This window comes from Acomys minous, assembly GCF_964271855.1.
Source record: "Acomys minous genome assembly, chromosome: 12".
Lineage (NCBI taxonomy): Eukaryota > Metazoa > Chordata > Mammalia > Rodentia > Muridae > Acomys > Acomys minous.
Genome location: NC_140493.1, coordinates 24,590,085 through 24,603,001, shown reverse-complemented (window position 1 = coordinate 24,603,001; position 12,917 = coordinate 24,590,085). Strand labels below are relative to the sequence as shown.

The 12,917-nt window shown below is 51.3% G+C and overlaps 1 protein-coding gene across 3 annotated transcripts in view; it reads right to left on the bottom strand.

Moving 5' to 3' along the window:
• MYH9 (myosin heavy chain 9) overlaps nt 1-12,917 on the bottom strand; it is an 83,195-nt gene that overhangs the window by 38,380 nt on the left and 31,898 nt on the right. For all 3 annotated transcript variants that reach the window (XM_084750684.1, XM_084750685.1, XM_084750683.1), the window contains one exon: nt 9,337-9,493. In XM_084750684.1, coding sequence (XP_084606810.1) covers nt 9,337-9,493 — 157 coding nt within the window. The remainder of the gene's footprint in view (nt 1-9,336; nt 9,494-12,917) is intronic.

The window sequence follows — 12,917 nt, the reverse complement described above, 5'->3', positions numbered from 1 at the left end:
CCTCCTCCCACCCTCAGGTAAGGGCCCCATCACTTAGCATGGCAGAGCCACCTACTTAGAGGGACTCACACACAGCCTCTTAACTCCTCAAGACCCTTACACTTGCTGGATGGTTCGGCCTGCCACCTGACGTCCTGGAAGCCAAAGGCAGGCCTCACCAGGCAGCTAAGGCAGGTGTGACTGCCACTTTGTCTCTTTTCATAGCAGTGTGTTTAAGATTTGCTCCTGAACTCAGGACATCCCTTACAGATAATGGTACAAAGTCTCAGCAGGTGGTGGCCCTGAGCCAGTTCATCCTGCCGCCTGCTGGTGTGTATGGTTCGGGCAGGGAGCAGGGGCCCTCCTTGGCACTCATGCAGCAGCCTTGCCTCACACTGTCATCCCAGTGGCTGAGGACACTCGCAGGCAGATGAAGCTATTTGTTTCGGCTCAAGTCCTTTCTTGATCCTATGGGGTCTAACAGTTTATCTGAAATGCCCTTTTTCCTTTGTTCTGCCCTGGGACCTGGGGAGTTAACAGCCAGCAGCATAGCCTTATTCAGAAATACAGGCTCTGAAGCACACAGGCTCTCATCTCAGCGGATGTGGGTTGAGGCAGAGCTCTGGGTTTCAGCCATGGCTTCTAGAACTCTCAACAGCCGCAGCCTGTCCTTAGTCAGAATCTTGACAAAGCCCTAGGCAGGAGGCAGTGGCTAGTAGAGAGCAGTTAGAGAGGAAGCCATTAGCTGTGCCCCTAGAGCTTTCAGTCCTGCCCTTGACCTCTGGGAATGACCAAGGCCTGCTCTGAAGACCTGCAGAAATAAATGCTTGAGGCCCACTCAGGATGCTGTCCTTAACTACCCCCGTACTACAACTCCAGGCTCCCAGTGGAGCCTTCCAGAACCACAAGAAAGGCTCTCCTGAGTTAAACACTCAGCAGTCAAGCTCTTCCTGCCCCTGACTTGACTTTAATCCCAGAAGCCCCAAGGCTGAGTCCGCGGAGTGAGGTCACAGAGCTGATGTGGCCACCCTGCGCAGACAGGTTTCTAGCCAGCTCAGAAGACTGCGTGAGGCCTGGCTGCAGGTGTTTCGTCCCAGGCATTTAGATTCCTACACAGATGGGGTGGGGGTGGGGGGAAGAGAGAGATGCACACACTATGGCTCACTTCCTCTGTGAAAGGAGCTATGGCTGATTCTTGTCCATAAAAGGCATGAGGCCTGAGAATGCTAGCACAGTGGTGACATCAGCCAGACAGGAAGTACTGGAGGAAGGGCCCAGGCCTCTGCTAGAACTGACTCATGGCCTGGCTCAGAGAGTACCTCCCAGGAGGAACTGTCATATGGCCCTAGCTGGGGGAGTGCCTGCATGAGGGACCCCCAAATCCAGGCCCACTGGGTTCTCTGGAGCTGAGAATCGGATATGGTCAAGGTAGGCCAAAGTAGATGGCATTAGAGCAGGCAGGCAACGTGTCTACCTGACACAGGACAGTGACAAACACCCCTCCTGAAATGTGCTCTGAAGAAAATTACACAGCAGACCTGAGGGTGGCTTACTGTGTGCAGACCGTGTGGGCAAGGTGACTTCTGCACTGGGTCACGCTGGGCAAAGACTGAAACTGCTCTAGACACCATCAGGAAGCCACAGCACAAAGGATTTTGCAAAGCATATAAGATGCAGGGGTTCGAGTTCAAAGCTAGAATTGGGAAGGCCTTCAAGAGTCTGGAGCCAAGGCCACAGGGCCTGAAGAACCTGAGGCTTTGATTCCAGTCCAGAGCTGAGGGGGAGAACTCAGATCTTTGTCCCAGTGAAATCGCCAACAGGCTGGGTCCAGCCCCTGTGCAGAGAGATCATGATGAGGTGGCTGTGATGCCATCTCCACAGCAGGCCCAGCCCTGGCCTGGGTGACAAGTACTTGGGAAGCAGACAGAAAGCTGAGAAAAGAGGGTGCAAAGTACCACTTCCTACTTATTAGCAGAGGCTGGCAGACAGCTGAACAGAGGTCTTTAGCAGTCTGCAGCGGGCAGCTCTTTAAGAAGGAAGCCTCTTGTCAGGGCCCCAAACATACAACATGGCGTTGGACACACAGGACCTACTCACTCAGCAGCAGGGCCCACTTAGAGACACACGGACTTGGTCTCATGGCCAGTGATCCTCAGGAAGACCTGGTCCAAGAGGCCAGGACCCCAGGAGCAAAAGGAAGGAGTCAGGCAGCCCGCCCTCCCTCCCCGCCAGGCCTGGATGATTAGAACAATGCTGCAGGGATGCCTCTTGACTGGCACTATGCTGAAAGTAAGTAATCGAGGCCCCAAACAAGCCTTCCCTTTGACCAGATGCACCAGGGAAACCCAGGTGCACAACAAGTGGGCTTTCCACCTCTGCCAGCAAGGCCGAGACAAAATGGTCTAGGCTGGCAGCTCACCTAGCACAGGCAGCTCCAACAGGTTTGTGGCCTGGAAATCCAAAACCATGTGAGTGCTCATTACCCATGGCAAACACCTCTGGGAAACACCGCTATCAGCCGGGCATTGCTCGTTTCCAACAGTCCCTTTGGGGAAAAGTAAATGTGAAGTGGAGGGGCTGGGGGGTGGGGGTTGCTGAGTCCCAGACAGAGGGTAGGGAGCCACAGTGCATGGCTCTGCAGAGCTGTGCTCTTGGAGAAGGAGCAAAGGAGAACAAGACAGAAGTAGGACACACAGGAGCCAGATGGGCACAGCCAGGCAAGACTCAGGGAGAGCTGATGCCCAAAAGACAACAACTCCATTGTGCCCCGGATAAGCCCAGGAGCATCAGTGAGAAGAGTGACACATGGCATGGGGGTGGGGGTGATCTTGAAGATGCCAGGGCCTCTAGCAACCTTGCCAGTCTAGTAAGAGGTATGCTAGAGGCTGCCAAGAAGGGCATGCCACAGAGGCACAGCTGCACAACCTCTCCTTCCAGCTTAGACCTTGGCAGGACTGTATTTCCGGGCCAGCTGAAGGTGGACGGACTATGACCCCCAAGCTGTACTGTCTGAATGCAAAAAACATCTTGGGTCCTTGGGCGTCAACCCTGAGCCAGTGCCCCGGGTCAAGATGGCAGGAACTTTATGTGTGCAGGGCCTAGATATCACAGGATCTTCTTTAGAGAGCAGAGCCTAGATTGAGAACAATAAAACCAGTGGGATTCTAAGAAGGGAGCTCACTCCAGGAGCAGATCTGCCATCCAGGAAGCAGCTTGGAGCAGCTTGGAAGAGCATGCTAGCTCCAGGGCTAAGCGGGAGAAGTGGGTGCGAGGCTGTGCATCTCAGTGCCTCTACTGACGCATCGGCAACAGGGAAGAAAGAGAGGCCTGGAGCAAATGGCACTCTCCTAGAAGACCCCAAGGCCTTCCTGCTACAGGGCTGAAGCCCCTCTGGAGATACCTGCAGTCAGTTCTGTGCCTGTGGCTCTGAGACCAAGAAGCCCCTGGAGGGAGCATCCACTCATTTGCCAGCGGTAGACAGGCTGGAGGGTAGCATCAGGCCTGGGCAGTGGGAGGGTCCCATGGAGGCTGTGTATTCAGTCTCCTGCTGCCTCCTCCCCAGGTACCTGCCACGCAGGCCTGCACTGCCTACAGCCACTCCTTAAACTCTTTAGCCTGGCCATGTTGCATCAAGTTTAAGGCAGGGAAAAAAACAAAGGCTCCCTCAGCCCGGCCAATTAGCAAGAGTCCTACTCTATCCAGTCCAAACCCCATTCTTCCCAGGAACAGCTTCTCCCTACCACTGAGGCTGAGAGGCCAGCAGACCCTTGGCTGTGGCCTACAAAGTACTAAGTGGTATTCGAACCCCCATGCCTACCCCAGCAGCCTCCAATGTTCCAGGGAGCACCACCTCTGTATGGGGACCCTAACTGTCATGGAATCAGAAGTCCTCTGGACAGGACCTGTGGTCTGCATGTGTAGATGCCCTACAGTGCACAGCACACAGGAGGCACAAGGCTAGCCCTGGGCAAGGATCATGACACACAGCCACAGGGTATAGCCCTCCTCAGGGAAGCCACACTGCCTTCTGAGGCCCACGGTCAGGCGCAGGGCTGGCTCCACACCTCCCCAGCAGACAGGGGGGCCTTTGTGAGGAGGCTGGCAGGGCTCAGGCCTCCTGGCAGGCACATTCCTACTTAAGGGGAGTCATCATCTGTGGCTTCCCGCTGTCCCAGCTCCAATGCTGCCATCAAGACCTAAAATACTCTCCTGGCCTCTGATGAGCCAGGGGCTTTTCCTCAAGAAGACCTGGAACCATTTGACCAATGCAGCAGTGTGTGTGTGTGTGTCTACATGTACACGCTATGCTAGAAAGAATTCCTGCAAGGACTAGCCAGAAAACACGGCAACCTCCTTGCTCAGGGAATCAAGAGACTCCCTTTATACCAAATCTAAAGCTTATAAGGCTTCTGGGGACCAGACAGCAGAACCAGAAGCATTTATTTTTAAACATGACAGTTGTTAATGTTTCTGCCATGGTATTTTAAGATTTTTAAATAAGATAAAGAAATATGACAATTTTAGTATATATTAGCATTGTTTGCTACTGCAGGTACATTGTATTATTTTGAAATCTTTGATGAAATAGATACAAATATAGTTTAGAAAAGAAAAATTGATATTGCTTCTAGAAATTAGTAGCACGTTCCTTATTAAGTTATTTTACTTTCATCAGTGTGTGTGTATGTGCGCACACATGTGCATAGACGCACATAAGTGTGTTTACACTGAAAAGGTTAGAAGTCTAAGTTCTTTACTTCAAAGCTTACAAGTAAAATAATGGTAGAAAATTAGAAAGAGAGAGAGAGAGACTACCTTTAATCCTAGTGCTCAGGGCGGCAGAGGCAGGTCGATTGCTGTGAGTTCAAGAGTCCAGAACAGCTACACAGAGAGACTTTGTCTTCAAAACACATAAAAAGAGAGATTCCCAGTCCCACTGGATGGCACATCAACTAACACACCTGAGCCCATCACTTCCTCCTGAGCCGGGGGACCATGCCTGGATGGGAAGGGAGCACACAAACCTCACTGCCAGTGTTCACCCAGCAAGGTCAGTCAACTACCAAGAGAAATGCTGTCATTTCTATTCGGTGACCACCGGCTTCCAGGGCAGCTTCCACAGAGAAGCAAAGGGATGGGGAGAAGGTGGCAGAGTGCAAAGGGCAGGCCAGCAAGCAAAGGGAACTCTGCTGCCTCCTCCACAAACCTTGTGAGCTCATTAAAATGCCAGCATCCCTGAGAGTGAATCAGGCCTGGCTGAGTTAATAATAAGCACAGCTTCTTTTCTACCTGTACTGGGAGATAAATGAGTTCAAGCCAAACTCTCTCACTGACCAGATGAACACTCACTTGAACCAACAAAGGCGCCAAGGCCCACAGGGGTGCTGCTGCCTGGTTACCACATGCAGCCCCCGTACCTGCCCTGGGATGCACCTGCACCCTACATGCTCAGGGCAACAACACAAGTTCATGCTCTCATCTGGTTCCTAAGGCTGAAATGTCTCTTAATAACCAAGACGACAAAAAATTGGGCAAATAGAGAGGCAGAGTTAGAGTGGTAAGCCGACCATGCAAACACAACTTTAATTAAAGCTAAGGCTGGAGATTAAAACAACAAACAAAACTGTGCAGGCACGTCTGGGCTGCAGCACAACCACTTATTAACACAGAGCGGCCAGGTTTCCCGTGGGCTCTACCTCCACGGTGCCTTGGCTGCCGTTCCAGCCTCAGCAGCCACAACTTCCTTGAATTCCAAGGCACCTGACACCTGTTGCCACTGCACTGGCATTGCAGCAGCAGCTGCAGCAGTTTGCCTTGTTATGCAACCATGGCCCCAGATCTGTTGGCTAACATGTCTTCTTTCTGTACCTGGACTGCCAGAGCCTCCAGTATCAGAGAGTGGGGAAGCCCTGTGGTATTCCGGCATCTCCTACCACCTGTTTGTGGGGCCAAAGCTGGGCACTGTGCCCTTCAATGCCCTATCCTATGCCCATGGCAGACAACAGTAACCTATCCCAGCATTCTTTAAGATTGACAATCCAGGGTCCAGACAGCTGCTGACTGACCATCTGTAAGCTTGGTCTGGGGATTTTCAACTGGAGACAATCGTGTCTATCAGGGAGCATCAATGGAACTGGCTGAGGATACTTTTTGTGGTCACAACTAGGAAAAATGAAAGGAGGCCAGGGTACTATGCTGCATCCCACAGCATCCCTAATGTCATGTTTGAGAAAGCCCAGCTTAGCGTGACACAGCTGGACGAAACTGAAAGCGCCACAGGCAGTAACCAAGACTGCACAGGCAAACCCCAGCACCAAAGGGTTCAAAGACAAGGAAGGGCCCTGGGAGTGGACAAAAAGCTTGTCTCATGAAAGTCCCCAGACAAAGCCACCAACTCTCCGATTTGGCAGAACAAATGCTTAGAATGCCATAAGCCACAATCAACTCAGGAAGGAAATTTCTGTCTAGTTCTTGGGGAGGGTGGAGAGGGGACCAGAAGAGGAACCATCTGGCAATACCTTTTGAGACACAAAAAACAAAGCAAATCTGCCCCCCCTCCCCCACTGAGTGGGCAGCAAGCACTAAGGCTTCACCCCAAAACAGAGTAACAGGCTCCACCAGCCCAAAGACCAAGGTCACACCTACAATCTCTGGCTTAGGGCAAGAATCCAGGGTCCCTTTAGGATCCATAGTGACACAGGCAGGCTGTGTGACTAACTTCCTTCACATCCCAAGACACCTACTGCTAAGGGCTTTGTGGGCCCACTGTGTACAAGGACTTTTCAACAGCCTAGAATGGGCTTATTAGTAGGTCCACGTGAGGGCTAAAGAGTTGCAGCAAACCCAAAGCAAAACAGAAGGAAATGTGGGAGCCTCCCGGGCTGAGGGTGAAAGAACGCGTGGCCCCATTCCTAAGATCTCCACACTGCCAACCACTTCCTCCGCCTGCTCTTGCCTTCGCGGTCCAGGCAGCTCCTTCCCTGCTGAGGCTACCCTGCTACGGACAGGACTTTTTAAGAAAAAAAAAATCACTTTCTCTTAACCATTTCTAATCTATATGACTTTCAGGAACCCTCCCCCAAACTATCTTCTTACGAACAGATGAGAACTAGTGACTCTTGGGAAAGAGCCCTCCAGGTTATCAAGTGAGAGTGGCTGCTGGAGCCCCTCTCCGTCGCTCGCTCTCCCATGACAGGCTAGGAGAGGGCGGCTTAAAGCCCGTGAAGAATGAACATGGCCTACTCCGGAAGACCCCAAGTGCACTTCTCGCAGCTCGCGCGGGGAGAGCCAAGTGAAAGTGACTCATAACCTCTAGACACAGAGACTCAGATGCCTCTGGAACATCACAAAATGTTCTCCCACCAGACTGTTCCCATTAGCACTTCCCAACAGACATCCTACTTTCAAACCAAAGGGCTGGCTTCCACAAGGAATTCTGATAGAAGCGAACATACGCCGAAACATATGCCAAAGGCTAGACCAAACTTGCACATCTTGCCTAATTAATAACCTGACCAAGAAATACCTTCTACAGAGCACTGTGGGCAGAATGAAGGACGCATGCTGCCATCGTACACCACTAAACAAAGGCAAAGTTAATACAAAGGGCATCACCATCACTGCCTGATGTGCTATAGCACTTCAGGACAAACACAGAAGAAACCACTATCAAAACAAGACAGAGACAGGCGTGGTGGCGGACGCCTTTAATCCCAGTACTTAGGAGGCAGAGGCAGACGGATCTCTGTGAGTTTGAGGCCAGCCTGGTCTACAAAGTGAGTCCAAACAGCCTGGTCTACAAAGTGAGTCCAAACAGCCAAGGCTACACAGAGAAACCCTGTCTTGAAAAACAAAGCAAATAAATAAACAGAAAACAAGACAGCCATGCTGGGAGCTGGGTCTGAGTTAGGATTACATACACCAGGGCTTGCCTACATTCTAAGAAGACATGAGCAGCCTGGGCCTCATCCATACTGAGAAGAGAGAATAAAATGCCTGAGTCCAATGCAACATTGCCAGGCTTTGGTGGAAATCTCGTGAATCTCCCCCTGTGGGCTTTCACAAGGCTGCAGAGAGTAGCAGTGCGCCACCAAGCACTGTGTGCAGATGGGTGCAACTGTGGTGCTCCAAAGCTGAAAGACCAGCTAGAGAAATGCATGGAGCGCCCCCCCCCAGGGGGAGGGGGGCACTGTGGTGACAGATCTGCATTGTCTAAGTCTGAGATCTGGACCCTAGAAAAGTGGTCAGCCAAAGAGGCAGAGGCTCTGTTAGAATGGAGGTTAAGAGGCCAACAGTGTAAGGAGCTGCAAAGCCAGACCTAAGCCAGAGCTGTGAGAGTGGGAAAAAAGTGGGATCAGAAACAATAAGAACAAACATGGGGAAATACAAGCAGGGGGATTCTGCGTTTAAGACCATCCTAGGCTACACAAGGAGCTGCTGTCTTTGACCTCAAAATCCAAAAACAAAAAGGAAAGTAAGTGTTGGCTGATTTGGGAAAAGGGGTGAGGGCAGGCAAGTGTGTGTGACAAGCCCAGGTTCCAGGGGTTCAAGGTTAGCAACCTGTGAGGACCGACTGTGGGCAGTGACGCTTAGCCAGGCACGATGGCAGAAACCACTCCAGTGGCTGAATGGAAGGCCGGGGACTAAGGACCAGCATAAGAGGAGCACCCACAGGCAGAAACAAGAGACCCATGGAGACAAGCAAGCAGACAGGGGAGGAGGGAGCCTAGGGTAGCAGAGCGACTACTGATGGAAAGGCAGGGAGTGGGAGACTGGCCCACACTAGAGAGGGGAAGAAGGCAGGAACACAGAAGAACAAAGCTAATGGGTGACCTGTCAGTCTGTCTAACCAGGAAGTGACCACGGGGTGTGGCCAGGAGGAGAAGGAATTAGTGAACAAACATCCTCCCAAAGCACTTCACTGTGAAGGGACAGAGAAGGCAGGCGAGTGGAGGGGTGTAGCCACCAGGGCAGACTTCACATCTGTTCTCTAAAAAGGGAAACAGTCTAGCGTATCACCAACCCTGTGCAAGGAACACAGAAGGGAGAAAATGAGGAGGAACTGAAAGACAGACCTAGAACAGACCTGAAAACCAATGTAAGCAACTCTTAGAAGGATGAAAAAGTAGGAAATCACAACAATCACAAATGTCGTCTTTAAAGTTTCTAGACCGTTCTATCAACACATAGACATATCCTTTACATATACGTGACCATTAGCCCTTGCTCTTGTATGACACCAGACACTAGAGCAAGGGGACGCTAAGTAAGGATCAGCTCTTGTAGTGTCTGACAGCATGGGTACGGATGGAAGCCCTGGAGAGGCCAGGCAAGGACCTCACTGCCCCAAGCACTCACCCTGCATCATGCTCCTGTAGGCAGTGTCTGTGATGGCGTAGATGTGGGGCGGCATTTCGTGCCTCTTCTTGCCCTTGTACATGTCCACGATCTCCTCTGAGTAGATAGGCAGGTTCTTATAAGGGTTGATGACCACACAGAACAGGCCTGAATAGGTCTAAAGAGAGCAGGAGAGGACGGTTTCAGCAAGTCTGATTCTCGGCAGCATCCCATCTCCAAAGCCACAAGTCACCTGAGGGTGACCCTGAGCCTGCTGAAGCTGCGGGGTGTACTAGCACTCTCTCAGCACAGGTGGCTGCCAGCTTTGTATGCTTACAAGTGTGCACCTGACAAGATCCGCATCAAAGCATATAGAAGTCCAGTTACAAAACTCAGATTCCAGCCAGTCGTGGGGCAAGCACCTTTAATCCCTCTTTAATTGGGAGGCAGAGGCAGGTGAATCCCTGAGTCAAGGCTAGCTTGGTTCTACAGAACAAGTTCCAGGACAGCCAGGGCTACAAGGAGAAACCCTGTCTTGAATTTAAAAAAAAACAAAAACAAAAAAAACAAAAACAAAAACAAAAAAAAAACAAAAAAAAACTCAGATTCTAAAATAAAATGTGTATCTGTCATTGTGAGAGATACACAAAGATAAAGGATTCAACTGTATCCCAGAAAACTGCAAAGAAAAACAAGTTACTCTACACACACACATACACACACACACATCCTCTAACACTGGAAAAGCTCACCATCCTCCTAAATCCAGTGGCTAAAAGCCAGCTCATGCCGTGCATTCCTGTGCAAATCTTTCAAAAACATAAAAGCCACTTTGGGGTCCTCTAAGGCCTTCTCCAGGGCCAGAAACTATAAAGTGTCAACAACCTTAATGCCAGACACGTACAACATACCCAAGGGTCCAGGTCTGCTTTGACCTTTAAAACAAGCCCCTGGAGTCAGATACCCAAGATTCCATGGGGCAGGGGTTCTCACCCTTTTCCCTGCACTTCCCAATCTGTAAGACTGCAGACTGAAGCCACACCTGACTACATGGGGAAGAGTAGGAACACTGTGTGGAGAGCTACTGTTCAAGGCTCAGGAGAGCTACATAGCTGATTCCTCCATGTTCCTGAGGAAGCCCATAATGCCTTGTGACCAATTCTAGTAAATTCCCTGCTCCTTCCAAACACAAAGGTGGCAGACTCCTAGCCAGCACATGAGAACTGGCCCTGCCAAGGGTACCCACGGATGCTCAGTTTAGGAGACATGGCTGTCCCTCAAGCAGCCATAGCAAACCCAGCCCTATCTTCTTAGGAAAATAGTTCCCAAGCTGGAGGGAAGTCTAGAGAGTAAGGCTCAGCACCCGAAGTGCACTGGTCCCCACTCCTACCCAGGAGCACTGGTCCCCACTCCCGCACTCCATTCCTAACCAGGTGCGCTGGCCCACACTAGGGAGAGCAGATAACTTGGACCCTAACATGAGGGCCTAGCTGCAGGTGAAACTACAGAGACTTCCTTCTTCCCAGGAAGCTAGGGAGTGGGGTAGAGGGCTTCTGCCATGTGCTCTGCCTCCAACTACACTACTCTCAAGGGTCCAGGAAGGTCAAAGCAGAGAAGCCCAATGTGACAAGGGCTTGGGTGCTGCAAAAAGGAGGGAGCAAGGTATCCCCTATGTGGATGTCAGATAGTATCAGATGGGGACGAGATAGAAGGGCAGAGAAGAGTGAGGTCACCCCAGGATCTCCTTTGTTCTTGAAGAAAGCCCATGCTCTAGGAACTCTAGCCTGATAAAAGCCAAGGACACATGGTCTCACATGTAGGCTGTGCCACAGAGTCAGATGTTTCAAACAGCTGGCAGAAACAGAAGGGGACGGAGGGTCATTAGGACAATTCTTTTGGACAGCTGGATGGGCAGGTGACACGGCAGAGGGCTCTAAAGGACTCTGGGCTAATTCTACCACCCCTCCCCAAGCCTGGAACACTGAGAAGAGGACACATAGCTCAGGTGGGAGGAAGGAACATAGTAAACACTCTTGGAAGCACAGACACTGAGCAAGTGGCTTTGCCCCCACAGGGCCACACCAGGGAGCTGCTCCATTCACAGGCCACAGAGGCTCTTTGTCCCCAATCACCCCATCCCAAGCATTGCCTCCCCACAAAGGAAAAGACCAAGCAGCTGTGGGGCGGAATTGGCGATGCCGCCCACAAAGCTGGGCAAATGCAGCACGAAGGTTCCTGGAGTCACAGTGTGGAACCTTGATGCACATATATAGGCTGAGAGGGAGGCTGCAGTCCCGCCCAGCCAGCCACCACAGTTCTGCATCTGCTGGGACTTCCATGAGCAGCCCCTAGTGATGCTACGTGGGGCTCATCTGTGGCAGAGAGACCTGCCTGGAGAAGGAACCAAACCCAGAGCTAATGCCTACCACCAAAGCTCTGGAAAAAAGGCTTGGCTGCTGTACACCACATCCACCTACAGATTGAAGCCCACCATGTCACTCGCAAGTGATTACCACTGAATGCACTTTGACAGCCTCATGTGTGCAGGAAAGACCACTTGCACCTCGCCAGAGGCAAGTGCAGGTGGCCAGCCTATTTCCCAGCAGGGGCTCAGTTAAAGAGACACCAGTAAGAGGCCAAGTAGAATACCGTCACTTAAACAGTGGCAGCCAGAGTTCAAAGCTGCTGCAAGTCAGGAGCTAACAGAAGCTTTACAGAAAATGTGAGGCTCTGCAGCGCATGTAGCATAGTAAGGGACAGAGCGGATGTGACATCAGCAACAAAGCCTGCTGAGAGTGCCCCACACCCAGACAAGGTGTTCCTTCCTCCCACCTGAGCTGTTTGCCCTCTTCTCAGTGTTCCAGGCTTGGGGAGGGGTGGTAGAATTAGCCCAGTCCTTTAGAGCCCTCTGCCGTGTCATCTGCCCATCCAGCACATCCAAGGGGGAACGTGGCTCCCCTGTTACCTAGGCAGATACAAGGCTTTCTTCCTTCGTCTTTCTGCAAGTCCCCAATTTGAACTTTATGTTTGATGCTTCTGAGGGGCAGGAGTTTGGAATTTGTTTAATACATTCTCACCAAAAACACTATGATTCAGTGAATAAGAACACTGATTTTGTTATGATCTGGCCCACTCGGTAGACACGTACCTCAGTTAATGGCTTTGGCACATGGGGTAGCAGCAGTTAGCGGGGTAGGAAGCACCCTGTGGAAGTGTGAAGTCACCCTGGCATCTCATAGAAAACTCAATGGCTCTCAGCCCCCACAGCACAGGAGCCTGTTCCTCCCCAAGATGAACAGCAAGCCTGGTGCATGGAGGCATGGGCGTCCCGTCTAGCGGGTGAGAGGACTATAAAAACGTTGAGAAACCCCATCCCTCGGGTTCGGACCTGTGTTGCTAGGCCTTGATAGCAAGACCGCAGTGGCTACAGCAGTGTATTCAAACAAAAAGCAATTTTAGGAAGAACAACAGCCACATTACTCCTTCCTAAACATCTAAACTAAAAAGAGGAAATCTGGCCTCTTTGGCCTTGGCAGAAGCAAGGCCACAGTGGGAATGCCGTTTGCAGAGCGTCACAGACTATATACAATTGAACTCTGCTA